At 44.4% G+C, this 27,645-nt stretch overlaps 2 protein-coding genes across 23 annotated transcripts in view; both read right to left on the reverse strand.

Annotated features, from left to right (window-relative positions):
• Nucleotides 1-201: 201 nt before the first annotated feature.
• LOC117462828 (la-related protein 6-like) lies at nt 202-1,861 on the reverse strand. Its single transcript, XM_034105163.1, has 3 exons — nt 1,568-1,861; nt 1,304-1,490; nt 202-1,201 (listed from the first exon to the last, which is right to left on the reverse strand). The coding sequence occupies exons 1-3, from the start codon at nt 1,582-1,584 to the stop codon at nt 287-289; spliced, it is 1,119 nt and encodes a 372-aa protein (XP_033961054.1). The 5' UTR covers nt 1,585-1,861; the 3' UTR covers nt 202-286.
• A 1,988-nt stretch (nt 1,862-3,849) lies between these two features.
• LOC117461791 (receptor-type tyrosine-protein phosphatase F) overlaps nt 3,850-27,645 on the reverse strand; it is a 173,257-nt gene continuing 149,461 nt past the window's right edge. For 9 of the 22 annotated variants that reach the window (XM_034103725.1, XM_034103741.1, XM_034103740.1 and 6 more), the window contains 13 exons: nt 27,497-27,529; nt 25,846-25,943; nt 22,035-22,170; nt 21,653-21,828; nt 15,507-15,626; nt 14,590-14,744; nt 13,534-13,819; nt 12,261-12,439; nt 8,894-9,020; nt 8,178-8,303; nt 6,997-7,151; nt 6,321-6,456; nt 3,850-5,497 (listed from right to left, as the gene is read on the reverse strand). In XM_034103725.1, the coding sequence (XP_033959616.1) occupies nt 5,429-5,497; nt 6,321-6,456; nt 6,997-7,151; nt 8,178-8,303; nt 8,894-9,020; nt 12,261-12,439; nt 13,534-13,819; nt 14,590-14,744; nt 15,507-15,626; nt 21,653-21,828; nt 22,035-22,170; nt 25,846-25,943; nt 27,497-27,529 (1,796 nt within the window). In that variant the 3' untranslated portion in view covers nt 3,850-5,428. The remainder of the gene's footprint in view (nt 5,498-6,320; nt 6,457-6,996; nt 7,152-8,177; nt 8,304-8,893; nt 9,021-12,260; nt 12,440-13,533; nt 13,820-14,589; nt 14,745-15,506; nt 15,627-21,652; nt 21,829-22,034; nt 22,171-25,845; nt 25,944-27,496; nt 27,530-27,645) is intronic. The other 13 variants (XM_034103749.1, XM_071206375.1, XM_071206373.1 and 10 more) reach the window with 3 other exon arrangements.

The following is a 27,645-nucleotide window of genomic DNA, read 5'->3' on the forward strand; positions in this document are numbered from 1 at the left end:
GTGAACTCTCAGACACTTTTCCTCAGCGCCTAAACACCAGTCCTTGCAGTGCTGCACTTCCTAGATCCTACATGACAAGGACAGAGTGAGTGTTTCAAATAACACAGCTTAATGCTGCCCTCATCTGTCAGTGGATTACAACTACATGCAACACAGAATAAACAGTCCCTCACCCGGAGAGACGCCAACAAGTAAACAGCCTTTTCAGTTTGATACAAAAATATTTATTTCTTTCATCAGCTTATAAAATGTAGTAGCGTGTTGATGCTGCATTGTTCTGCAACCGTTAATCTGCACAGGTGGTCTTTCTGCTTCCCAGAGAGAGTGTGCGCTCCCCCTGCTGCAGCGGCCTCCTTCTGCTCTGAAAGCCCTTGGTGCTGTCGGGGCCGAGGGGCTGGCGGACCACCGTCTGCATCAGGCGGTGCGGGTTCATGTGCAGCGCCACCTTGGGGTTTAGTACACTGGCTGCAAATTTGCGCCTCAGCACCCAGGGGCTCTGAGAGCTCTCTGCGTCACCGTCTCCAGAGCACCAGTTCCTCTTGCTGTGCCTCGGATTCAGACCGCAGAGGGACTTGCTGTTCCAGTGGCCGGAGATCTGCTCCAAGGTTCTCTCCACAGACTTCTGGCGCTGAGATGTTTTGTCATCCTTGACTGAATCCCCTGGGGTTAGATGTTCCTGGGAAGGTGTGTCCTCAGGTCTGACCTTGTTGGTTCCCTCTGATGACTCCTCCCTGTTGATGTGGTGCATCGACTGGAATCCCAAAGGCACCACGTGTACGCCCTCTGCTTTCAGGGCGCTGTAGGTCTTACGCACTTCCTCCAAATGATTAAACTTCACCACGACACACAGCTGCTGGCCGAGCTCTTTGTGGCGCTTGGCGTAGCACTGCAGCTCCTTGGGAAGCTCCTCGCCAGCATGCAGGACCCAGGATGAAACAATGCCGCCATGGGCGCTGAACTTCTGGAGGATGCTCTTGGAGAGGAAAGCCTGCTCCAGGCCTCGGGAGGATCCATTGTCTCCGGTTGAATCCTCCACAGAAGAGTTCCAGGCGAGGAGCAGCTTGCTGGTGGGGGAACACAGCAGCCTCTTGGGAAGCGGTTCCATCCGCCTCACTTTGGTGCCTTCATCGTTCACCTCCAGGAGCTCGGAGTACTCTGCTCCTGCCAGAGTCATGTACCAGTTTGTGGTCAGGACCTTTATCTGCAACAAACAACAGCAACCTCAGCTTTGTTTGCTTTTTGACTGGACTGTAAACATGGCCGAAAGCAACTGAAACCTTGCAATGAACTAATATGATTGTACCTTTTTCAGACAAGTGAGGAGCTTGAGGCTGACGAAGCCCTGCTTGTTCTTCTGCACATGCTTCAGCAGGAAGCCGTCCTCGGCCAGGTGGCTGTCGGTGAACAAATCCTCCAACTGGGCCTTAATCTTCAAGCAGAGCAACTCGCCGTCACGGTCTTCTTCATCCCGGGCAGATTGGGCATCATCTCTACAACAAAACAACAATCAGCATCTTGATATACTGCAATGTAGATTAGTCAACCATATGTTTTCTAATTTGCTTACCCAATCGGATTACTCATTGTATCTCCAAAGGACAGTGATAACCGGTCGCTGAGCTGTGCGGTTTATTGTAGCGAGTAAAGATGGGTATTAGGGAAGAGCAGCTAGGTACGGTCAGCGCTCCCGAGTAATGAAAAGATGCACCTGGACACAGTTGTCAGTTGGTCATTTGGGATCCAAAACAACATTTTGTAAAATGCTAAATTCCACATTCCACAATATCACCTCTACTATCAACAACTAGCACTCAAAGAAAAGTTCAATAAATGCTGAAAAAAGAGAAACTGTCAACATATTGTTCGCTAACATAATCATAAGTTAAGTGAAAGTCTACTCCAGCAATGTATCAGTGTTCATATCACAACACAAAAGAGCAACAACATCGTTAAGGCGTGCATTTCTGCAACACTATTCAGAGCGAAGGGCACAATAAAACACACATAAAAGATGACTGCTGGATTCCCGCACACAGTCTGAAGCCGCAGTGAAGAACAAAACAACCACAGTAATTATCCCTTAAATCCAGCTTCATATCCTGTGTTTGCTTTTGTCTTGAAATCATTTATCCTCTTCGGCGTGTTGACGCAACAACACATCCATCTGTTACCTTAGCTGCCATGTTTGAATTAGCATCCTCTCCATATGTTACGATCATCACACACAGGATAAACATGCGACCCAAAGCCGTCTGCTTTCATTTCCCGCTCATAATGACACTGATTTAACAGACGGTCTGCACACATGGACATAAGACACACATGTAGAAAGAACACTCTTGGTTCTCTATACATTAAAATGAGTGATCTTTAAATCGTATTTGATGAGAACTTAACAAATCTGCATCTTCAGGACTGTGTGGGATTTGATTAACAGTTGCGTCTCTAAAGGGTCCTTAACAACTCTCCTCACCTACTCACTAAATGCTATAATATATCAAACACTAACAGTGTTTAACTCTTTAGTGAGCAATCAACTGATGGAATACACTTTTTAATCCCCCTCATTTCCTCAATCACTTTTAAATTGCTTGACTGTAATTATTGAATCTAGAAAATGAGATTGCATGTAGATTTTTTTTAGCAGCGGATATTACTGCCCGTTGCTTTTTTCTCTCAGGGCACTGTGTATATAGTGGATACATCTCACAATAACAATTGAGACACATATGGTGGACTATTTAGTGAATAATGATTTAGTACAGTCTCAGTCACATCCTCCATCAAGACTGTGCAGGTGTCTCCATGGCAACATAATAAGCAAATGACCTTAAATCAATACATTCAGATTTTCTTAATGTTATCTTCTGATTGGACCACAGAACAGTGTGACATCAACAGAGACCCACCTCTTTCAAACCAATTTGAAGAGCACAAATACAAAACATATGAAACCTTAAATTACCTAACGAGAAGTGATGATGACTTCATTCTCCGTGACAGTTGGTTGCTGGGGGCCTTTCGAAAAAGGATAACTCCTAGATACACCCCTGCAAACAAATACAAACACACACACGTATCTGCATGTAATGTTGCATTAATACAATAATGAATGCCTTGAAACGGAAGACAGTGAAGGATGTATCAGTTAAAGAGGCCCAATTATGGTTTTGGGGATTTTCCCTTTCCTGTATTGTGTTTATATCGTTGCATTTTTAAATGGTCTTCATAGACTTAAATCCCCCTGTTTCCTCCCCCCTGCCTGGAACACCTCCATTTGACTCCTTTTTTACTTTCAAAACATGGTGACATCACTATGTAACACTCACGCTTCTATTGGATAGCTCTCCAACACATTGTATGTGATAGGCTAAGGGGCGGGACATCTCTAAGCGGTTGACCAATCACCACAGAGCTGACCAGCTAAGCAATCCGAGCAGACTGGGCTCTGGTTTCAGACAGAGGGTGAAAAGAGGTGCTGCAGCACAGGCAGTATGAGAGAAGAGCTTTTTGAACATCAAAGCATGGAGACATGTCCCAGGAGAGACACAAAATACAACTATGAGCACAATAGAGCCCTTTAAGACTTTCACATTTAGTTAAAAACAGGGTCAAGAAACGAGGCGTCACAAGCCAAGATTTGTACAAAAACCCAATTATTTAACTTTATTAACATCAATGTTTTTTCATTTTCATCAACAGTTTCTTTTTAAATTCCAGTTCTTTATCAACAAATAGAAAACAGACTGTGTGTACAACAGATCGAACCCCTACAGCACTAAGCATTCACAAGGTAAAAATGAACATTTCAGTTTTTGCGCCAGCGTTTTCAAGTCCCCCCTCCCTCCCACCGCCGCCGCCCCCCCCCCCACCACAACGTTTAGGCCTCTTCAGACGCTCCCTCCTGCGGCTCGTGTGGGAGAAGATGTGTGCTTGAGTGGTGCGATTGGGTGAGGAGTGGTCCATCTTGATGGGTGGGGGTGGGGGGTTGTGCTGTTTTTCCTCATTCAGACGGACAACCAGCTGTCAACGTTACTATGGTAGTACAGTAGATACAACGGTGGTTCCATTAATACACTCTAGGACAGCAGGCTCTGTCTCTAGGGTTGGTAGATCAGCAGAATGTATCATTTTTAACAATTTACCATTGAAGCTGTGTATATATCTATGTGTAATTGTACATATATATAATCAATCATAATTATATATATATTTATAGTTCTATTTCTGTATAAAATAATATCAGGTTTCAGTCCAAAGGGCCGAGTCTCTTTCCCCTCTGGTAGGAATGGTTGATTCTGTACAGCGTGATGCTCCTCCATGTGAGCCGCTCTCGCTCCTCTCCGCCGCTCGCCTCCAGAAAACTGACCAACGGGCAGCGAGGAGACGGGAGGGACTTGAAGAGCAACTTTATCCAGAGATCAGGGAGTTTATTTTTCGGTCAACTACCCGTCGGGTACAAAAGTCTGTTTTCCTCAGGTAATTCTCCGCGGTGGAGCATGAAGGCCTCAATGCCATAGGCTTCTGATGAAACATAACAAAAAAACACGTAGAAATAATGTGCTTTCCATTTCTGTACACCTCTGATTTAGTGTCTCGTTAGCTAATTCATTGCTTGTTTTTTAAGTAGCTACCATGTTTCCAGGCCAAACTTTAGCGAGTGTGTGCTCTTAAATCAGTTTTCTTAAAGTTGACTTTTTTGTGACAAGGCAATTTTTTTTTTGGAGTTAATGAACTGAGTAAGACCAAACATAACGGTTATGACACATATAAAGGATAAAACAATAAAGTCATGTGATAAAAGAAATGTGACAGCAGCTCAGAGAACGGGGTCCTCCTGTATTAGTATCTAGGGACGTGTTAAAAATACATGTCCCTTGTGCTAAAGTACCCTAAAATAACAGTAAAAACCCCAAAAAGTACCGATTATGATAATAATGCTTGCCCCAGGCTGGGCTGTTTAAGACAGAAATAATGTCTGATGTTAAAATGATTATTAAAAACAACAAATATACTAAACGATAACATTTGACAAAATGAATCACAATATTGACAGTAAAATTAACATAAAAAGAACAGAGAGAGGGCTCTCTTAGTGCTACCAGTAGCCTTTGACAATCAGGGAGGTTTGGCTTGGACAGAGCAGAGCTGTCGCTTCTGTACACGAGTTGTCACGTTTGTCATAGTCATTGTAATGTTTCTGTTATTATTTTTAAAGCAAAAATCTCATGTGGTTGGTAAAGTCGGCATGGATCTCTGTGATTGGATAAACCCGTCGCCGGGTTAGCAAGCGCTTCCCTTTCTCCTCCCCTGCGGTAGCGGTGAGGGGGCGGGGCTTAGGGGGGTCAGGTGGGTGTATGGTGGCTGAGATGGGACACTTGGCACACTCCTGAGAGGTCTGACCAGGGAGGCTGCTCGCTGGGAGTGGTTATGTTGCATAGTGGTCAAAGCTGCCCAGGTACTCCAACGCTGCCCTGTAGCACAGCTGGTACTGGTCCTGGGGAGAGGAAGAGGAGGAGGAGGAAGAAGACTTGTTAACAAGGTTGCAAGCATGTCTGGAATATCACATATCATTTCACTATCCAGCTGCATACACACGACATCTACTGAATCTCTCCGTCCTAGAAGAGAGAGGGTCTGTTGCTCTTTTGGGGTTTTTAAGTTTTTTCTGTTAAAAGTCTTTTGATGGGAGTTTTTTTTTCATCCGTCTCAAAAACATTTCTATACATTTTTGGAGAGAAATGAACAAGAAGAATCTGGTCATGTTCTCTGCTCTTTCCAATACTTATGGGAACTGATCATTGCATTTTGCCATGTCATTCTGTTTTCTAGAATAAAAGTGAACCAACAATATGTAAATATATTTATATCTGGTTGACTATCGCTGTAGTTCTTTGGAGTGTTTGCACGACAGGCAGCATTTAAGAAACGCAGTCACAGTAACCACATCTGGGATCAGGTTTTTTGTCTAACGCAAAACGTTTATGAAATCAGGGGAATTCTTGCAGAGACCTCCAGGCCAATGTGGATGTGTTGGCTGTGATATCAATTAGGGCACAACATGATAACTTCTTTAAATCGGCATCTTTGCTGTCTTCTTTAATATTTGCCTATTTATTAAAGAAAATATTTATTGACTCTTAATGTGAGGAAGGTTAGACACTGAGGGTTTCTGAATCACCTCTAAAACCTCTACTAAAGAAACACTTGTAAGGCAGGAAAGGACACTTACTAGATAACATCAGGTTGTCACTTTAAACATATTCAATGTTGACTTTGGAATAGCACCCTGTCACCGTGGATATTAAATGTGATCTTACCTCGGTCTGCACCATGGCAGGCCGCTGGGTGCGAAGCGTCTTCACCGTCTGGAAGAGGTCGACCACTCCTTCGTACCTCATCCTCTCCAGCACGATGCTGAGCGTGATGAAGACGCCGGTCCTGCCCACACCGGCACTGAGGACACACAAAAGAGTCTCTATAACTCCTGTCTGCTGCGTACTGAGAGGAGAGTCTGAGCTGTGAGCATGTGGCATGAATAATAAAACCTTTTTATGTATCTTTTGCCATTATAAGTGCTTTCCTGGCGCAAACAGCAATTTCAGTTTAAGAATGCCACAAAGTAACCTTTAAGACGATACATTCAGTTAAGGGTATATTTAAAAGATTTCTAACAACAAATTCACATTATAACCTTTATAAATGTAGGACTTATCACCAACCTAAGGCATGAGTCTGCATTACTTTCAGCCAGGTGTACCTAATAAACTAAATATGGTCTTGAGAAAAGTTAAGGTGCAGAGAGCAAATCTGAAATGTGGTTTACATCTCCGTCAAATCTTAATTCCCGTACTTGTTAAACACAATTTATATTAACCTTGATAGAGAATTATTCTGCTGCTGCACAACCACGCTCGAATCTCAGAAATAGCAGCCCTCCTTAATGTGTACAGATTTGTGATAAACACGGATTGATATGATCCACGTCCTCCTCACCTGCAGTGCACAGTGATTGGTCCGTCCTGTCCAAACTGTTCCTTGGTTTTGTGCACTTGTCCAATGAAATCAATGAAGCCTTCTCCAGTTTTTGGCACTCCTTGTTCGGGCCAGTCAGTGAACTGGAACTGGCGGATTGTTCTGGACTGTCCGTCCTGAGGGGCAGCGAAGCACAGAGTCAGTAAGGAGCTTTCTCTGATGATTTTAATAATGTCTGAGCAAATAACCCTCGTTCAGTTTGTGCTTCACGCATCTCTCTCTGCAGCCGCCGCTCACACCCAATCAGCACAGCTCCTCACTCCATGTCCATGACTACCAGAGCCCTGCTGCTTTCACCGCAGCCTTCTAATCGTCTAATTTACATCTGCAAGGATACGAGTAGAGCTGACGACCTGGCACAAGAGGAACTCAGCAGGGCTGTGGGACACGACTGACACACACTTAACTGCAACGTGGAGTCACACACTTCACTGTGATGTCAGCACGTGTGAAATTAAAGCTTTCATGTATTTTAGGAATGTATTTCTGAATGTTTTTCTCTCTTAATGCAAAAACTGTATATATATATATATATACATGTATATGTGTGTGTGTGTGTGTGTGTGGAAGAAGGAGTGTATGTGGGATTAGAGTGCTGTGCTGTGGGCCCTCTGATGACAGTAAAGTATATTTATAGCCCATTGAAACCACTGCATCACAGGGAGTTGCAGTGCTGGCCCTCGGGGAGTGAAGGCTATGCTTTTCATGTATTTTCACACACACACACACACACACACACACACACACACACACACACACACACACACACACACACACACACACACACACACACACACACACACACACACACACACACACACACACACACACACACACACACACACACACACACACACACACACACACACACACACACACACACACACACACACACACACACACACACACACACACACACACAGGTGCGTTCACTTGATGTTAGCATGTCAGGAGAAATAACATGCGATACGTTCTGATCATCTCCACCTTGAATCGACTGAGAGCACTTTGACCGACCTCACATTAAGGTGGATTTGAGTTGAATGGTTGTATTGTGTTCAAATGCCAATCACTCCTCCTCGGACACACCACAAGAATAACATACACACACGGGCAAACCCAGAGATTTGGACACCACATACCCTGGCATCTGTGACTTTGAACTCTCTGAGGATGTACTGGGGCATGTTGTACTCGGCCATGGGGTCCACCACAAAGTACTGGTACCTGGCTGAGCGCTCCGCTGGCCAGTACTGATGGCACTTCTCCTACAAAAGAAAGGCAACATTTTAAGCACTCATATTTGAAGAATCTCTTTCCAACGCACAGGAAAAAATATACTTGTACATAATGAATGCTTCGTGCCGGACATTTGTAGTACAGTGTTCTGTATGTTATTAGTCTCTGCTTACAAAAAAATAAATAAAAAAGAGATTCATCTGTGGTTTTGAAATATTGTCTGATTCATTGGTTTGTGCTCTTAACTACGGCGATGATGTGCACGAGAGCTTTAGTTCCTAACCTGTGCTAATTAATGTTGAAATGCTGTTCAGTGGTTTCCGATTCACTCCGTAATCATAAAAAACAGTAAATATAAAACATTCTGATTCAACTGTTCACCATGTTTGCTGTAGTCATGCTAGCTTAAACCCAGATGTATTCCACTCATGGCGATCATGAAGTTAACTCTCAACCAAAGCTGCTGTTCAGGGTTGGAATGAATTAATATTTGAGCAGTGTGGCACAGTGGCTGAGCTGAACCAACCGAGCGCATACACATTGTTATCATTCCCTGAAATGGTCCGCTGGCCTTACAGGTGCTGCATGCATTTCTGTTCAGTCTGTGTTCGAGCATTACCCGTCCCATCTCCCGTAGCTTGGTGAGCATGACCACGATGGTGGAGTTGTGCTCCCACAGCATCCTCCAGAAGTCCTCGGTGGTCTCCGCCAGGGGGCCCTGGGTGGCCAGGTAGGCCTTCTGCTGTCTGTGGACAGAAGAGCACAGAGCAGGCAGAGATTAAACACAGCATTAAGACATTTATGGTTATTTTACAACCGGTGTTAAAAAGTACACAAAGCCAAAGCCAGATCTAATGATTAACGAGTACAGTTGTTAAAGATATAAGACATGCAACAAAACTAGAGTCTAATAAAGTGTTTAAATACCTCCAGACACTAATTATCCTTAAGTTACATTCAAAGGATGGGGAAGAGATGTAGAGGTTACTCCACAAGACACACCCACCATCCAGGGGACTCTTGAGTTATACACGAGGCACCTCGCCGCCATCATTATAGGAAAGGGATTCAAACCCCCTGTGCTGCTCGGAACTAATTAAACTGCCAATTGTTTGCATAAGTATGCATGGTGCATTGTCCTCTGTTCAAATCTACCCAACATGCCAACATCCTCCATGAACAGAGAAATGATCTTCGGCACATAGCACCATCATTGATCTATTGAAGCCCGTATAGATTCTAGTCTACATCTCCTCCTTCCTCTCCGTACGGCAGCTCAGAAAGAGAGAGTGCTTGATGTGTTCACAAACTAGAGATGAGCTCATCCACAGAGCAGTGCTGGTGTCCTACGTGACTTCTCTTCAGCTGAGCACTTTCTCTGGCAGCCAGCAGGTGGCAGCATCGCTCCGATGCACAGAGCGATCCTGCACGCACACCCTAACATGTTTGCAGCACATGTCTCATTCAGGTGTAGCATATATGCCATGCAGTAGTTTCGCATGTATCTTCAGACACGCCACGACACGCACGCAGTCACACACTGAGCTACGGCTGAACAACTAATGAAGCTTCTGCGGGCAAGACTCTAATGTGGAGCCGGGAGATTAGAATATGCTCTCGGCCTCGCTCGCACAAATAAAGAGGAGAGGAGAGGGGAGCGGAGGACAGGAGAGGAGGAGAGAGGAGGAGAAGCAGAGGAGAGGAGGAGGAGAGGAGGATAGAGGAGGAGAAGCAGAGGAGAGGAGGATAGAGGAGGAGAAGCAGACGAGAGGAGGAGGGGAGGAGAGAGGAGAGGAGGAGAAGCAGACGAGAGGAGACGAGAGGAGAGAGGAGAGGAGGAGAAGTAGAGGAGAGGAGACGAGAGGAGGAGGAGAGGAGGAGAAGCAGACGAGAGGAGGAGAGGAGAGAGGAGAGGAGGAGGAGAGAGGAGGAGAAGCAGAGGAGACGAGAGGAGGAGAGGAGAAGGAGAAGCAGAGGAGAAGCAGAGGAGAGCGGAGGAGAGAGAGGAGGAGAAGCAGAGGAGACGAGAGGAGGATAGAGGAGGAGAAGCAGAGGAGAGGAGACGAGAGGAGGAGAAGCAGAGTAAGGAAAGCAAAGCCAACAAGGCGATGAATGCTTCATTTCAAATGGTAAGGGCGGACCCCTCTAACCTTTCCACGATGCAGCCCCTAGCCAAAACAAAACAATTCTAAGCGCATCACACAATAGTGACTTCTCTGCCTGCGCCCTGATGAGCGCTGCCACACAGCTCTCTCCCCACACGACTGCAGAGCTCGAGGACATGGCGTTTCATTTCAGCCTCATTACAATGCTAGAACTCCAGCCGGCATCGGAGCGTAACCCGGCTGGAATCAATGCTTCGCCTCTCATTAGCTTAGCATATTATTGGCTTTTCTCGAAGACGCTGAGGTGAAGGACACTGGAGGCCCCTGTTTAGTTTTTATTTATGCCAGAGCATTTGAAAGTGGCTTAATCACACAGTGCCGTCGGTGCACACAACGGGTCCCCACCCGGATATGTCCGTGTCTGCCGTGACGTTTGGACGGAAAATGAAGATGACGAGTGAGAGAAGAGGGTGGGAGGAGGAAGGGTGCTGAAAGAGGTGCGAGCCAGATTAAGGAAGGGAACAGTGTGAGATAGAGATGGAGAAAGGGTACAAATATAAAAAAGAGAACGGGAAGAAAAAAGAGAGAACATGGAGGAGGAAAAACAGAAGGGAGGGGTTTGGAAAACACACTTCATTACACTACTCTCTTGCTGCAATTATGCTATTTACACAGCAACAAAAGAGGGTCTGCCTCTGCGGAGCACCGTCTCATTAACAGCAGGACTGGAGGAAGAGGGGGGAGTCGGGGGGGGGGGTGTCTCTGTCATGGCCTGGCACTAAGCAGAACCCCATATCGACTGAATGGCATTTCAGGCGGGCTAAATCCATCCCCTTGCAGTAAACTTCAACCACTGCAGAGTCAGCCTCTTTCTGCCTCTGTCTTTCTCTCTGCCTTTTCATCCCCCCCTCTAGGAAGCCATTTGGACCCACAGAGCACACAAGGACACGCAGTGGCTTGGATATGGAAGTGGCTCAGAGTAATTCTTGCAACTGGATACTGCCCACTGCGGACTCATCGTCAGTCCCCTCCCATACATTTTCATCCTGTCCTCTGCGAATCCCCACGGTGTCTTCCACACCTGTAACAATCTACGATGCCTAGGAAACATCTGCAGACGCATTCAGTGCCGCCCCGAGACACTATGACACTGATGCGATTCATGTTGCGCTGGCTTTGTACTCCAGGACATCGGATTTCAAATAAGACAAGTGCTGCTAAGTTAAAGTTCAGACTCAAATGTATTTTAAGGATGTTTACCTTTATGTCAGAGGAACATGTGGGATATCGCCTTATTTTAGAGACAGAACGTCATTTGAAAAAGTTACAGGAATCCTAATTATCTGTTTCAAGTGACTATGAGTAATATATTATTTTACTGTGGTGCCATGAAAAGATTGTGCTTCGTATGCAAGCTTAGGACAACTGTCCTGCTCCCTTGTCCTTAAATTAGAGAACAGAAATAAGGTACACATCTTATCTTAAATTCCCTTTTCACTAAAAGTAGGTGTGAATAAACTTAAACACCCTTAAAGGATAGGCGTATGTTGTCAAGCTATTCCTCTTGTCATCATCCAATCAACAATAAATTGACGTATTGCCCCTATTGGTAACATTTGCTAATTCCAAGCCCTAAGACTTTACAATTAACTGTTTTTTAAGATTGACATCTTTGGTAAGAACACATTGGCTTTGGTTTAAGAGCCACATGTGGTGTAGCTTGAGAAATGTGCTTATGCATGGTTGGCTTTAGTCTTTTCATGGGATGCGTTTATGAGATAAATAAAGAAAAGAAGGCGGCCTGGACTTTTAAAAGCTCAAAGTCCGAACTTTAACCTCACTCATTGGCATTACATGTTGAAGATGAAGGCGTTTGCTGACCTGTAGCCGTCGATGCAGCTGGCGTTGATGTAGTCGGAGCCCTCGACGCCACGGATGGGCTGCAGGCAGACGCGCGTGGACTCAAAAGGCATGATGTTGACCAGGCGGTTCTTGAACTTGTTGCAGGGCAAGTTGGCGCTGATGAAGCGTGACGTGTGGGCTTTGGAGTTGGCCAATCTCTGTTGAATGAATGGAGGGAATAAACCAGAGGGAGAGATGTGGAGGATAACAGTGAGTGACCCGTGACCTGCAGTAAACACACAAGGAAGTCTGAAAGGCTTCCCTGTCAAGTCTCCATTTAGACTTCATCTCAAGATGAATAAGAAATGCTGCTTGCAGGTATAATGAAGTGTCGAGAAGTTGTCTCTCATAGAGCCCCAGAACCTGGAGGATTGTGGGCGGGACTAGCTCAGTGCTGGCAGCAGACGGAGCGCAGATGGACAGCACAGGACTGTGTATGGACAGTCATGACTGAATGTGTGTGTGTGTGTTGAGGCTGTGGCCCCCAAATACGCCGCAATCATTCTCTCACTCTTTCATTCTCCGTTGCTGGCAGGAGTGCAGATGCTATTATCACTTCAAACAGAATGGATCATGCTCATAAGAGGGCTAATGGCAGAGCAGCGCAGGGAGGAAAGTGTGTAATAACATCACAGTCGATGGCTATTGACAGAAGGTGTGCGTGTGCGTGTGACTGCGAGTCACCTTGAACACCAGCTGTGTGTATGTGCCAGTGTCAGTCATTTTGTAATTCTCCACATGTAGGCGTATTGATGTGTTTGTGTGTTTATGTGTGTGTTCCGGTCCATTTGTCCCTGAAACATGTGTGTTGGTGTTTAACGATGCTACTGTAGCTGCCGACATGCCTCAGCACCAATGTCAATGGGACAAATGAATGTGCATTGGCCTTATTCACTAAATTAATGACTTCAAACATGCTTAAACACCGGCACAACAGCGACACCCTGGACAGAAGGTCAGAGCTACTGCGGTCTGAGGCCGTCTTCATGACTTTGGACAAAGTAAGTGTGAGCACAGTCGAGTGCTTCCAGATCAGAACAGATTGAGAATATCTGTTTAGTTGACAAAACTCACTTCCTGCACTGTGTTGCAAGGTCATTCCTGAAAAGTATGCAGTGACTTCTCTTAAGTTAATTGCTGCATCACAACCGGCAGGAGTCACTTACAGCACCGGTTACAATGTAAAGTTTTTACAAAGTCAAAGCAATGACATAACATCTAAAATAGTCGGAGGTGCGTGCCGATCAGTCACCTTGAACTCCAGCTCCATGGCAGTGACCGTCTCGCCGGGCGGGGGCTGGGTGAGTTTCTGGATGTGTGCGTACAGGTTGCGTGCGGGGACCTCCGTGTTGCCGCAGGTGGCGGCCTCCAGCAGAGCTTCGTGGATAAAGATGTACTGGTCCTCGGTCTGGACCATGTAGTTCCTCTGGGCACGCATGCACGTCACATGGCCGTAGATGTCCACAGACTTCTCGAGCTTCATGCGCTCCAGCATGGCATCGATCACGATGAAGCAGCCAGTCCTGCCCACCCCCGCACTGATGCAGAGAGAGAGAGAGAGAGAGGAGGGTCTATAACTTTATGTTTCACAGACTCTCACAAACAGTGGTAACATCGAAAGAGAGAAAACAAAGTTATCAGTGTTGTGAGGTCAGCCAGAAAATCGTCTAAGATAAAACAGGTTTGTATCCGAAGGTGTCTGTTTTATTTTAAGAACTACATTTCTCTAACCTTCTCATTTGCTGTGTATATCCTTGTTGTGAAATGTTTGTGTCAAAATGCAACTCCACATTTAATGAGGTTACATATTTGTATCAATACTTTTCTAAATGCATAACAAATATATGCAGATCAAGAAATCGAGCTGCATTAAGAACATGTTATGTAAGGTATGTATTTTGAGACCCGCTCTCTGCTTGACAGCTGACAACTGGTAATTTTGCAATCAAGATGAGTTGATTTACACCCATGAGAGCTGGACTATAATTAAATTGTTGCTGCAGATTGTGCACAAAGTGTGTGCATGTAATGGCTTAAGGACAGGCTGGAACAGAGACAACAACAACAACAACAACAACAACAACAACAACAACAACATATTGAGCCAAATTCATGGGGAAGGAAACAAGTGTTGAACCCAAAAACAGGATTTCAACACCTGCATGTGTTGCCCTTTACGCTGTGTTGGCACGGATATGTTGAGGACACAACCCTGTCTTTGATCCTTTAGATCCATGAAGAAAACAAGCCATGCACAATATCTATACATGTGGTGGAAGTTGGCAGTTAATTTGCTGTTTGCACCCACCTGCAGTGGACCACCATGGGGCCTGCATCTGGAGGATTGCAGGCCTTTACCCGCCGTAGGAAGGCCAGGATGGGGGTGGGGTACTCGGGCACCCCGTGGTCCGGCCAGGCCATGAACTGGAACTGTCTCAGCTCTCTCTTCTCACTGGAGCCGTTCTGCAGGAGAATCGGAGGAGTCAGAAAATAAGAAGGGTGTTTTTGCGCGCTAAGCGGGTTAGCAAATAAATTGTTATTGTTATTTTACGGGTCATGCTCAAGTTAAGGTCACACTGTTGTGTTAAGAGGGAGTCACCATTCTGCAGCTGAGAACTGAAAAGCACGAGGGATTTGACCAGAAATGAAGGCATTTTGAGCAAATGTCTCGAGTTAACTCATTACTCTGATAGCAGCACATCATGTGCTCCGCTTCATGGCTGTGATCATCCTGCGAGTGTCGGTGCAGATAAAGTGTATCACTTTGGAATTGAACTCAGCAGTTTCTCGGAAAACGGTTTCTTGGCATCGTCACCATTCCTGATAGAAGCCGCTCCAGTTGGAGACTTGCATTTAATTAGGAATTATAATAATGTTCGAAATTAAAAAAGTAATGGAAAGAGAACGGCAAGAGGAGAAATAAAGGACACATCAGTCACATCATCATGACACTAAAGTATATGAATCAAAGTGAACAACTGAAATATTTGATGGTCATTTAGAGAACAAGAGAGCAATCTCGGATGTTAGAAACCAATTACGGCAGTGAAAAAATGATTCCAGTGGTAATACGCCTTTATCTGTCTTCAGAAAAATATGAAATTACATTTTAAAATGTGACCTCAGTAATGAGGTAGTGCAGGTACCTGCGGGGAAACACGTGCTTAATAAGCATGTATGGTTAGATCTATATGGTTAGGTGCAAATGAAAATCAGATTCTGTACCTTGTAGAGGGCGAAAGTGCGGACGCTGTAAGTAGCCAGCTCCACGGTGTCCAGCATGGTGACCTGGATCATTCCATAGGTCTCTGTTCCTCGCGACGGCCAGTACTGGTCACACTTCACCTGGCAGAGCAAGAGAGAGGGCACACCGTCAGGCTGCCGCACACCGTCAGGCTGCCGCTAACATCCAGCACGAGCCTGAGAGGCTTGTAGGATCACACTGATTAACAAGGAGGGAGCATCAGAGAGGTCAGATCAAAGGCTTTGTCCACCGTCTAATTAAAAACTGAAGACTCAGAGTTAGCTCCTGTATCTGCAAAAAAAATTGCAATTGAGAATGTGCATGTGCAGCCATGTGTGTCAAAAGGGTATTGAAAAGCCCACTTTGTCTTTCACCGGCCTGTGATCATTTTCAATTAGCTAATTGCCGGGTGGCTTGCAGCTCTTTGTCATGTATGCTTTTGGCGTATTTGCGATGATTGGGCCCAGCATTGTGGAGGGAGATGTATCTGAAAGCCGTTTTCTCGGCTGTCGTGGAGGGACAGCAGGTCCGGCCACCTGGTCCATGTGTGACAGCACTCACCTCACTGTGAATGAGGCTAAAGATCCGCCACTGAGTGGCTTTGCTTCCAACTCTCTGTTATTCTACGCACGGAAAGTTTATTATTATTCCGCCGGTATTTTGGCCCTCTTCTCCTCCCACATTGAACATCGCAGAATCTCCGTTCAAACATCAAAACGTTCAGCTCGGTCGGGAATCGATGGCTATTACTTTTCTCATTCATAACTTTCATAGTTCCAGAGATACATCCTATAATTCATCACATTTTTAACATTGAAGTCAATGGAGGAAATCTTCAGACTTCAACAAATCTTCATGCGACTTCAACTGCTAACTGTTCATTCATACTTTCACTCAGAAACCTCATTCCAACTTTAAAATGTTACACATCTTTCTGATTATTTGTGTAAAACTTTTAAATCTGATTCTTACTTTTAGAGATATTAAACATTGTTTAGACCTTGTTTTAGAGGTTTTCTTCACATTTTAACATTAACTAGAGTGCGTGATGTCACAGCAAGAGGGTAGGAAATCTTGAAATTTGCCTTCATATATTTTTTTAAACTGCCATAATTCCCAAACCATACATTCCTGAGACATCATTTATCATGACAAACGTAGGAAAACATCTCGTAGCTTGAAAAATGACAAATAATTAAGCAAAAATAATTAAACAAAATGCCTCTTGAGGGCATGAAGTGACAAAAACTTTCAACATGCCTCCATTAAAGCCCATTGTAATTTCAGGCAGATATTTCCTCACGGCAGCAGCCGCACACCTTTAGTTAAACTGCCAAAAAGGCCACATTATTAACCCGAAAGTACACAACAATTACACTTCAGATACTCAACTTCCTTGACATGCTTCACGTTTTGAAATTTCACAGATATCTGTTACGGTTCTTCCACAAAACGTTCACATGTAAGAGGTTCATCTCTCATTCAGAACAATGGAAACCTGTGATCTCTGCACACCTCATTAGCTCAACTATAAACACCTGTGTAATGGAACACGATGATGTCATCACTCCAACTGACATGCAGCAGACTTCAACAGTCCAGCTGTGAAGACATCTTTGAGACAGTTTTCTTCAAATGCCGTTGCCATGGCAACACATTGCTCGCCTTGAAACACGGTTTTCTCATAACTTCAATGAAAATACTCCAAACAGCCCAGAACTTCACAGGTTTGGTAACGATGCAGCCATCAACGCATCTAAGCGTAGTATGGGGTGTCATCAAATGCCGTTGCCATGGCGACAGACCACTCGCCATGAAACACGATGTGGCTGTAAATCCAATCGACACGGTCCAATCGTCCCCCAATCTTCACTTGTATATCACCGGTCCATGCCTCAACAGCTCTACGCCAAATCTGAGATCTCACCATATGCCATTTTCTGTTTCCAACGCCCCAAAACTTCACAGGTTTGGTAACGATGCAGCCATCAACACATCTAAGCGTATTATGGGGTGTCATCAAATGCGGTTGCCATGGCGACAGATCATTCGCCATCAAGTTAGTTCAATAGTTTGCAGTTCAAATATTCTGCTGCTTTTCCAAGCCTTTTCACTTTCTTTTCTTCTCTCATCACACATTCAAGCCCCCAGTGTTCATGTATCATTTCAATCTAAATTCTTCACTTTCTTCTTACATTTTACATTTCAGCACAGCAGTTTAGCATCAGATTTTCAGCATAAAGCATTCCCACTAGCAATTTCTTCAGGAATTGCATTCTCTAGTTCACTTTGTTCCCTCTCTTTGCTAAGGATCAATTGGCATTAGACTGGAACAAAAGAAGGACTTGACCTCTTCTTCACTCAAACATTTACATTTTGAGTGTTGAAACTCACTCACTGCTGGCTTTCACTGGAGTTTGTCTCTGGATTTATAACAGGAATAATAATGGGCCTGTTTTTAAACGTTGGGCAAAAATGTCCCAAACTACTTCTGAGTCAAATATAGGCCATGCAGAAGCACAATCATGCTATATTTGATTACTCCAATATCTAATTTCATCGTTGTTCACAAGGTCTGCAAGTAACTAGGGGCGATGAGTAACATCATTATCTAACCACTCAGCACAGCCCGCTGATTGGTCTTGTTTCTTGCTCCTAGGCTTAGTCGATTCTCTGTGGATGTTTTCATGACCAAAATCTTGTTTGGAAAAACAGTCCTTAACAATTTCCTCCACCTACTCTACAAAAATGAGACGCTAAACCCATTTCAATCAGTCAACTCTGATAATAGCCCTCCCTAAAAGAATCCAACATTGAGAAGTGTGTGGGAAATGTTTGTCAGTTAACAGCATTTCTACAAGACTGCTCCACTCTCTTTTTACATATAGAAATTGAGCAAAGGCTGTCAGGATAGCAGGCAGGGACAAGGACTGTCTGCTATTGATTTGAATAACATTAGAGGAATGGATGTGGCGCGGGTAAGCTAATCATATTGATACCGCAGTAGCGAGCTGACATTTGGAAGCACCTTGGCTGTCAGTGCGAGCTGGTACAAATCGACAAACAAAATGTGCTAAAATTCACCCCCTCACATTTCACCTCCTCTGGTGACAGCTCCCATTCAGAGGCAGAGCCAGACCTGGCTGGAGAAACTCAATTGAGTGATGGGGAACCGCTTGCAGTACAAACATATGGATTAGCAGTCACCACTGTAATGAATATCTCTGTGCTGTCTGAGGTTGGGTGGCATATTCTCCCACACACACACACACACACACACACACACACACACACACACACACACACACACACACACACACACACACACACACACACACACACACACACACACACACACACACACACACACACACACACACACACACACACCCACACACACACACACACACACACACACACACACACACACACACACACACACACACACACACACACACTTCGGCTTTGAACCTTGCCTCTCACATGTCGTTGCCTTGCCTTTTTGCAGAGGACACACGCACGCGCATGCACGCGCGCGCACACACACACACACGCACGCACGTGCGCTAGACCAAGCTACATTTCACCTGCTGCCGGAGTTCATCATCATATTTGTCAAGCTCCAGCTCTGTTTGGCATAAGTCATCAGTGTGTCTGGGTGGTGGAAGGTTAACTCACTCAACATGTCTGTGTGTGACTCAAATGGAGGAAGGACATCTCTATCCCTAAAGATGTGGCATGCTATGTGTCTAATCGGGAGTATTGTCAGTGTTTTGTTATGCGTCGTCATATTAAATCTCTATTCATTAGCAACTTTCAAACATTGTTTGCCTAATGCAGTTTGCAGTCTGATAGGATTTTTCAAGAGTTATTAAACAATTTTGTTTTTTTTGTTGGACTAACGCAGAAACAATTTGATCAATTAAATTCACAGTTTGACGCCTAATTATAATTTAAATAAAAATGCGCTGTTCTGTAAAGCGAGGAATGTAATTGTGATTTATACAAACCAGTGTTCAAAGAGTAATTGAACACAAACATTTCTTATTCTAGCAGTAAACACAGATAATATGGAAATGTCTTCGAATAGTATAAATGTCAGCAATGCAGATAGACACCTCACATGCTCTTCTTAGAGGGTAATTAAACCCCCTACTGGTGTGGCTGTTCCAGCTCCAAACCATTTGATGATGTTATACTGAACATTTCAAGATACCCTGACAGAAACATGGAGAATATTTTTGTTGAGCTTGGTTCTTTACATCCGTCTCCAAAGTGTTGGTTAGCCAATTGCTTCTCCAATGTGTGTAGGGCACATGTTGAGAGGCCATTTCAGTTCCCTTTAGGTTCCTTGTGTTGTGGTGTGAGGATGTTTTTTTCCTGTGCATCTATGTGCGCCTGAGAGTCTGAGATCAAAGCCAAAGAGCATGTTCATCCATCATAAAGCTTGGAGACTGCCACTCAAACACACTTAATACATGGAAGGATGTCTGTGAGGAGGTGTATATCCTCTCAAGGATTGACTGAATGTTATGAAGAATATCTTAGGTGTAGATTTTCTCTAAGGTATGAATACATGAGCTCTGTTCCACAAAGACAGTGTGCCCTCAATTTGCTTAAATTATTGATTGCATCGATGGCTCAACATTGCAAAAGATGATGGTACGATTTGAAGGAAGTCATTTGAAGCTTTACTTGACAAAACAATTGCTTTATAGAGACTCACTATAGATGCTGAATAATGAGCTTCAGGTAATGATTCAAACCAACCTTAAAAACAAAACAACATCGATGTCTAGGATTTTGGAAATGAACTTCATTTACAATCCCGGTAACTTCCAGTTCTTAGTCTGGGGACTCTGTTTCATTAGGGCACCGAGTGCACACACTAATGCTGTGCACCACATACTGGCAGAGCTCCACACTGATTTACTTCCTCCAAGGAATTCATGGGCATGATTTTGTGAAGGTAATTAAATAAACCCATCCCAATTTTGGATCTCAATTTACCCTCATGCTCTATTTTTGCTTTTATTAGCTTGAATGTATTTTAGGAAGCACACAGTATTGTTGGGAGACAATCTTCTTAACTCCAACTTCAGAGTTTTCATTATACTGCGTGCCGAGTCTTTCGAAAGTCAAACTCAGAAAGTGCAAACACAAACGAGACACACAATGTCTACTGACTGAAACTTAGGCGCAGAGTAGCTAAAATAAATATGGAGCAATCAAGTATCGAAACTCTCTGAACAATAATTTGCATGATTGTGAACATTTAAATGTAACTATACTCTACATGTTCATAATTGAGCTGATTTTCAGTCGAGGGTATGTTGTCATCATATGCAAAGTTGCCATGGTTATTTAGCCATAAGTGGCAAACAAACAGCAGGAGGGAAAATGGAAAACAGTAGAAAAGCTGTTGTGCAATGTTTCTTCACAAACAGATTTAGACTGAAGTTTTTGGAGATTGCAGAAGAATCATGAGAGAAGCAGTAACACAAACATATCCTTTGAAGTGCTTGAGACTTTGATCAGGCTGACAAATCCTGCTTTTAAGTAGGGCCGGGTGTCGATATGCCTTCAGGTTGTTTTGGGTGTAATGTTACTTCCCTGGTGTTGAACTACATACAAATATATACATTTATATGTGAGGGGGATCCATTTCTGCCCACATTTCAGCTGATACGTCTGATACGGTTGACTTCAATGGCCTTGAGTTGTACACGATAGTCATCTGTTCTCCTCTAGTATCACATTTCATCCGATTCATAGAGGCCACCAGTAGTTGTAAAGGGTGTGACTTCAATCATACCTTGTATTTGACCATAATCTGCTCCATGTAAATGCTTTGAAATCTACAACATGGTCAAGTATTTCTGGCTTCTTTTTTGCATTGTATTTCATAAATGCATTATGAGGAAGTCATTTTTTTACGACTTACTATTTACAATTTCTAATGATTGACTTCATGTGTTGTTTATTGTTAATACATTACCTAATATGTGTAATTAAATGTTTGACTATGCACATGTCAGTAAATGAATACGTCATTAAGATTTAACTGGAATGAAGTCAATGACGGTCAGCGCTTTATAGTACACTAAATGACACCGTCTCTCCTTACCCGGGACTTCTCCTCCAGTCGGGTCATCATGACGATGGTGTTGGACCGTTGTTCCCACACCATCCTCCAGAAGTCACTCAGGGTCTCCGGCAGCGGCCCCTGAGTGGCGATGTAGGCATTCTGCTTCCTGTAGCCGTCGATGTAGTTGGCGTTGATGTAGTCACTGCCTGGAACCGCTGTAACAAAGACATAAACGAAGCAACTAACGGTTATATTACACAGTATGGTTTATTGATCTGATAAGGTTGCAACACTCTATATTACAGCAACAACAGTGTACGTGTGTACGTGGTTCAACTGGGGATTTCTAAAGCAGCTGTAGGCATACTAAATGTCATTGGTATTTGTGAAGTATGTCGATGTGACGGGGCGGAGAGGTTACCTGAGCCCTTACCATCAACAGAGGTGAGCACCACTCTGGAGTGGTCATAGGCGATGACGTTTGCATAGCGATTCTTTGGCTTGTTGACTTCCATGTTGGAGTTCTCCCAGGTAAACTGCTGCCCCGGATCAACGGACTGTGAGAGAGGGAATGAGAGTATGAGAGACAGGAAGATGGAGAGAGCAAACAGAAGCACAAAGGAGGCTCTTGAGTGTTACAGAAAGAGTGTAAGTACACTTTCTGCTGTCACCCATTCCACAGCAGTGTGGTTAACAAAGCCTTTAAATGGAACATGTACCCACATCATGTCTCTTGAACAGTAGAGTGCTACAAGTGCTTTATACAGTGTAGGAGATTGTGCAGAGTAAAGCTAGCAGTTAACAATGGCCCCTTTTCTTTATTCCGCAAAAAATATCCGCTGTTGTTTTGTTGCTGAACGAACCTACGCCACTTTCATTCTACACGGGTGAGAAAGCATTAAAGGAAGCAAAAGAGGAGTGACTCGTAGTGTAGTGTGTGTTTGCAAGTTTAGTTCTGCCCTGCCGGTTTCCCCTTTTTCACAGACGTTAATTCGGCTCTGTGACTATCTCCACTGCTGGTCTCCAGGCTGAGCAACTATGCCCCCAAAGTCCATCTCTGTACCTTTTGTACTGAACAGCGAGGCAGACGAACGGCACCACCTTGAACAGGCTGTGTGAAAGAGGCTAAAGTGTCATGTTGCCGCATCACTGCAACGACAACAGGTTCATTATTTGCATGACATGAGATGCCTTGAATGCTAATGAGGAAGAAACAGTTTCGTGATTTAAATCAACAACAACTAAAAGCCACCTTCCACGGATTGTTTAAACAGCGCAAACATATTCCTCCAATTCCTAATGTCAACATGATGAACATATAGATTTCAGCTGGGAAACGAGTAAAGGTTTCGGCTAAGCTTGCAGGCGACCACAAACACTCATCCTCTGCCTCTAGGGCGGTCCTATCGAATTACCTAATTCTGAGAAGTCACATGCATGATCTCCTGCGGTAACCATTCAACTTCTCATCCTCTGTCTTTCTTTCTTTCCTTATCTTCTATTTCTGTTGCCCTTTCCTATCTTGCATTTTGGTTCCAGCCTCTCCATGTTATCCTCTCTGTTTCTAACCCCTTGGTGCTTACGTCATTTGTCTCCCGGGCTGAGACGGCAGTGGACTGAATACATATTGATCGGGGGAGATATGTGATGGCCTCCCATCCCTTGGCTCGATAATGTCACAGAGTCTCTTGTTATTCCGAATCGATCTCCCTCGGCTCACACCGGAACCATGTCCACTAATTCCCCAGACCTTTCGCCTCGCAAATCCAGCAGGAGTCAGAATGACACCTTCGAAAATCCTTCACTTACTTAACAGAGCTGTAGCACTAATTTAATTATTAGAGGTTATCTTGTGTCAAAGCGGGACAGCTCACTCATAATAATCGTAATTATTGGATTATGATAAAGTAGAGGGCACAGGGTGAGGCCTGGAGCGTGTGGAGATTCAGATCCAGGGCCATAAAGTGATGAGCAACATTTGTAACACTGGAGTCCTAAGCTAGACTTGATACATGTGTGGTTTGTCTAATTAAAACAATCAAGATACTTTAAGTTAATTTGTAAATCACAAAGTACAGGAGATTTGCTTTCAATTGCTCTCCTGTGACAACAGTTACTTTTCAGTTATCACTATCGATCTTGTCTTATTACGTAAAGTGACGCCTAGAATCGGTTATATACAGTACAAGCTTTGTTATATTCAAAGTTAATTGCCAGAGAAAGTCATATACATGATATTTGTCTTCCAACTAAATATGAAAAACGTGTAGTGCGCATATACAAGAAATGTTCCACTCCAGCTCCAAATTGCTCGGCACTAAGAGTCATGCGGGTATAGGCCTATTGCTGCTGATGAGCTCAGCATTGCCAATTTTCTCTGTCCGTGCCCGCCAGTAAGAAGACAACGATTTAATTTGCAGTCAAAAAAAGTCATAGCCATTTGAAAGCTCAGTGAACACAGTGGGCACACTCGGCTCATGACAACTGGTAAACAAGTTAGATAGAGATGCTAGAAAGAGGTGAGAAGCAAACGCCCAAGGTGTCCTCGCTGACACAATGGAAACGCTTTCAAATGGACATAATGATGCTATGACGACTGCGGCGTGATGTTGCTTCCTGCGTTAAAGAAACAGTCGGGGGGGGGGGGGGGGGGGTCTGCAGCATGCCTGATTGTCAAATTCTGCTCATTACCCGCTGTGCACATTGCTCAGTGTTATGTGCACTGGCGTTGGTGGCTAAGGAAGTGTCAGGCCGCCTAAAATATCGGGGAGAGGAAGTGGTGAAGCCTCTATAAATTCTGTTCCTTTGGGTAAGGCTCAACGCGAGCAGCCGGCGAACGTGACAAAGCGCTGTGAGCTCCGCCTCGGCTGGCACAGAGATAGTGGTCCATCTGCCGGGCCATGGAGGGGGTCTTCCCTGGCTTGGAGTGACTTGCGGAGAGGGAACGGGGCTGGGCCGGTTGCCTGCAGTCATACAAGCCACTTCCAGGGCCTGATTCGTTTACCCTAACTCAACAGGCTGGGAGGGTGATGTGCTGGATGGCTCTGAGTAACACAAGACAGCACTTAACTGAGTGCAGACTTTTATCACGGCCTAATTATCTCCCCAGATAATTTGATGGCGAATCACTTCAATATGTTTTATTATTTAAACTGTATTGTCATATACGTATTTTTCTACACATTATAATGGCTCCTTCTTCCAGATTATATTCAAAATTATACTTTTTTTTAATGTTTTAGTCTACCCTCACTGGTATAAAGGAGGTTGAAAAGTATTAGAAACACCTCTCAGTATAAGACAATCACCACAAAAAGACATTGAAGTCAAAGTAATGCCACTCCAGCAGTTTCAACAAAAACGTGGCACCCTAACCTTCTTGAAGGTAGGATTTGCATGGTTGTTAAATTAGAATACATTAGTTTCTGTACTACAATTAAGACAAGCTCATGCATGAAATCTGAATTAATTTAATTCACCTCATTCATGCAAGACCAAACACTCACATAGCATTGGATGTTATTGTACGCACCATATAAGGTTGTAAATGATTTGTCTTCATTGTGACAATGGCACAGGGTTTATAACAGTAATGTACGTTTATGGAATAAATGTTATTTTCACATTTTTAACAGAGCAAATATGTCTACAATTGTTCCAACGGCCCGGCTGCTAGACCCATCGATGTGAGGAGTAGAGCTGATGAGACAAAACGGATCGAACGCTCAGGACAAATAAATAAAAGACGGCTCTTGTTTTCCTGTATTCTCGGATGCCTTTTCTCTTCACCTGGCCTTGCTTCGTCCCCAAACCCACTATGTGCCACTTTAAATGTAAATGTGCTCCCTTTTTTCTCTCTAGTAAGAACACTGACAAGAGATAATCCCTCACCGAGTTGCAATGGGGAGGCCGCCTGCAAAATAACATTCTTCGGGGGAAACATCAAGACGCACACAGATTGCTTAAGCAACTCGCCACCTGCTAGTTTTGTGAGAAAGCATCTCGCAGCATTCTTTGTAAGTGTGAGTTTCCTGGTGGGTTTGGTAATAGAGTTGTAAAAATGACTGACAAATGTCTGTGAAAGAAGTCTTTCATAATCCATTAGAATACACGCATATGGGATCAAAGAGGCATAATGACAACAATTCCTTTCAGACAAAATACAAATGAAACTCATGTATATGCTTCAAAGAGAGGGACACTTTCGTACATTATGAGTGCACGGGTCTTACCTCATACTCCTGGGAAAAGCGGAGGCCGTCATTGGCCTTCAGTCGCTCTATGTGGTCGGCCAGGTCAGTGACAGGAATGGGTGGGTGTTCCCTCATTCCTGGGAAAGGAAGAGGAGGAAGAGGAACAGGGGGAAAGACAAAGAAAAGAGTGAGACCGAGCTGTGCCTACACCAAACACGCACATCGACACAAACAATGGTTGGACCACGGGGTGAATGAGGCTGCCGGTGGGACCATGAGGTGGCTGTGTAACGGTGAAGAGAGTACACTTTGTTCAACAATGCATGAAGAAAGAGAGAGAGAGAGAGAGAGAGAAGAGAGAGAGGAGAGAGAGAAAGCTCACAAGTTGAAACAGGCTGGTGACATTTGTTGATGTCGTCATGCTAAGTGAGGAGGACAGAGGTGGGGTGGGCACGGCGATGCACATGAGTGACTGGGTGAGCATGCTCCTGGAGGGAAGCATGAGGCAGACATCGCTCTGATTCCACAACACTCAATTGGTGGCAGCGGTGGGATCAGAGCAAGAACCCACAAGTCTCTACAAATCAGTCACACTGTCACTTCCCACAGAGGAAAAGGAAACTCACTGGTCATCAGCCAAAACGCATCTCTTTGAAAACCTCTTTCCTTACAATAGACTATCTTACGGCCCAGCCTGGAGTGCTTGGGCTGGATTCATCCAACCACCCTCCCCCTGTCATTCTCGAGATTTCTCATCGCAGAGTTATTGCTAATCTACCGACACAAATTCCCTCTGTGCCTCTGCCTCAAGGCTCTGTGCGTAAACGGGTTGCTGGGAACTCGCCTTGTGTGGTGAAAGCCACTGTGTGCGACGCAGGAAGAGGCTCCAAAAGGTACACCTCATTAATGTAGCATAACGCCTTCAAACCAAACAATCGTGCTTGTGGCTGAGCGCATCTGTACGGTTATGGGTCTTTTTTTATTTATTTATCCTTTATTTATACAGGTGTAAAATCTCATTGAGACACAAGGTCTCCTTTTCAAGAGAGACCTGTCAGTGGTAACACGACCACACAAAGTTACAGACAGGACACTAAACACAGAGGCAACACTCAAATGCAACATCGTAAACAAAGTAGTCATTGAAATCCATATACAGTAGTCAGATACAGCGGGTGCAAACACCCACAGATGAGTTTAAAATTCGTGATCAAACTGGTCAGCTTAAGTTCCTGCTTTTAGATGAGCAACAGCTGTACGCTCATGTATGCTGTAATGCTAATGGCTGGTATCTATGGCCACTGCACAAGATGAAACCTGACCAATTACACTCATGTAATACTGTAATTGCACTGAGGGACCTATGCGCACAGTAACATCAGTGTGTATGTGTATGTGCATGTTCACCCAGGTCTTCTACAGCCGCGTTGTTGCTTAAATGGAGAGTGAAGCCGTAGATAATAAGAGTAACTGTCCGCACTGCTCAACTATCCATGACACCATCTAGTCCTCTGCTTCCGCACCAAGAAGGTGTCGTGGGAGGTTGCATCCTTGGAGCGCCAGAGGCTACAAGCTTGTGGGCTTGTGATGTCTGTCAGGGGGCAACGGGGGAATGGGATCAGGAGAGAGTGAACAGGGAGGGGAGACTGCATGTGTGGGAAATACACAGTAGGTGAGAGAGCAGACTAACTTGGAGTGTTGGGGCAGCGATGAGAGCTGGGACCTGTGGAGAGAGGAGAGTGAAGGAGGGAGGAAGAAGAACACTCAATCAATGAGGAAGACTCAGGATCTCACCAGGGCCCAACAGTATCTGCAAATAACCTTTCAAGCGGGTTGGAG

The sequence above is a fragment of the Pseudochaenichthys georgianus genome, chromosome 17 (genome assembly GCF_902827115.2).
Source record: "Pseudochaenichthys georgianus chromosome 17, fPseGeo1.2, whole genome shotgun sequence".
Lineage (NCBI taxonomy): Eukaryota > Metazoa > Chordata > Actinopteri > Perciformes > Channichthyidae > Pseudochaenichthys > Pseudochaenichthys georgianus.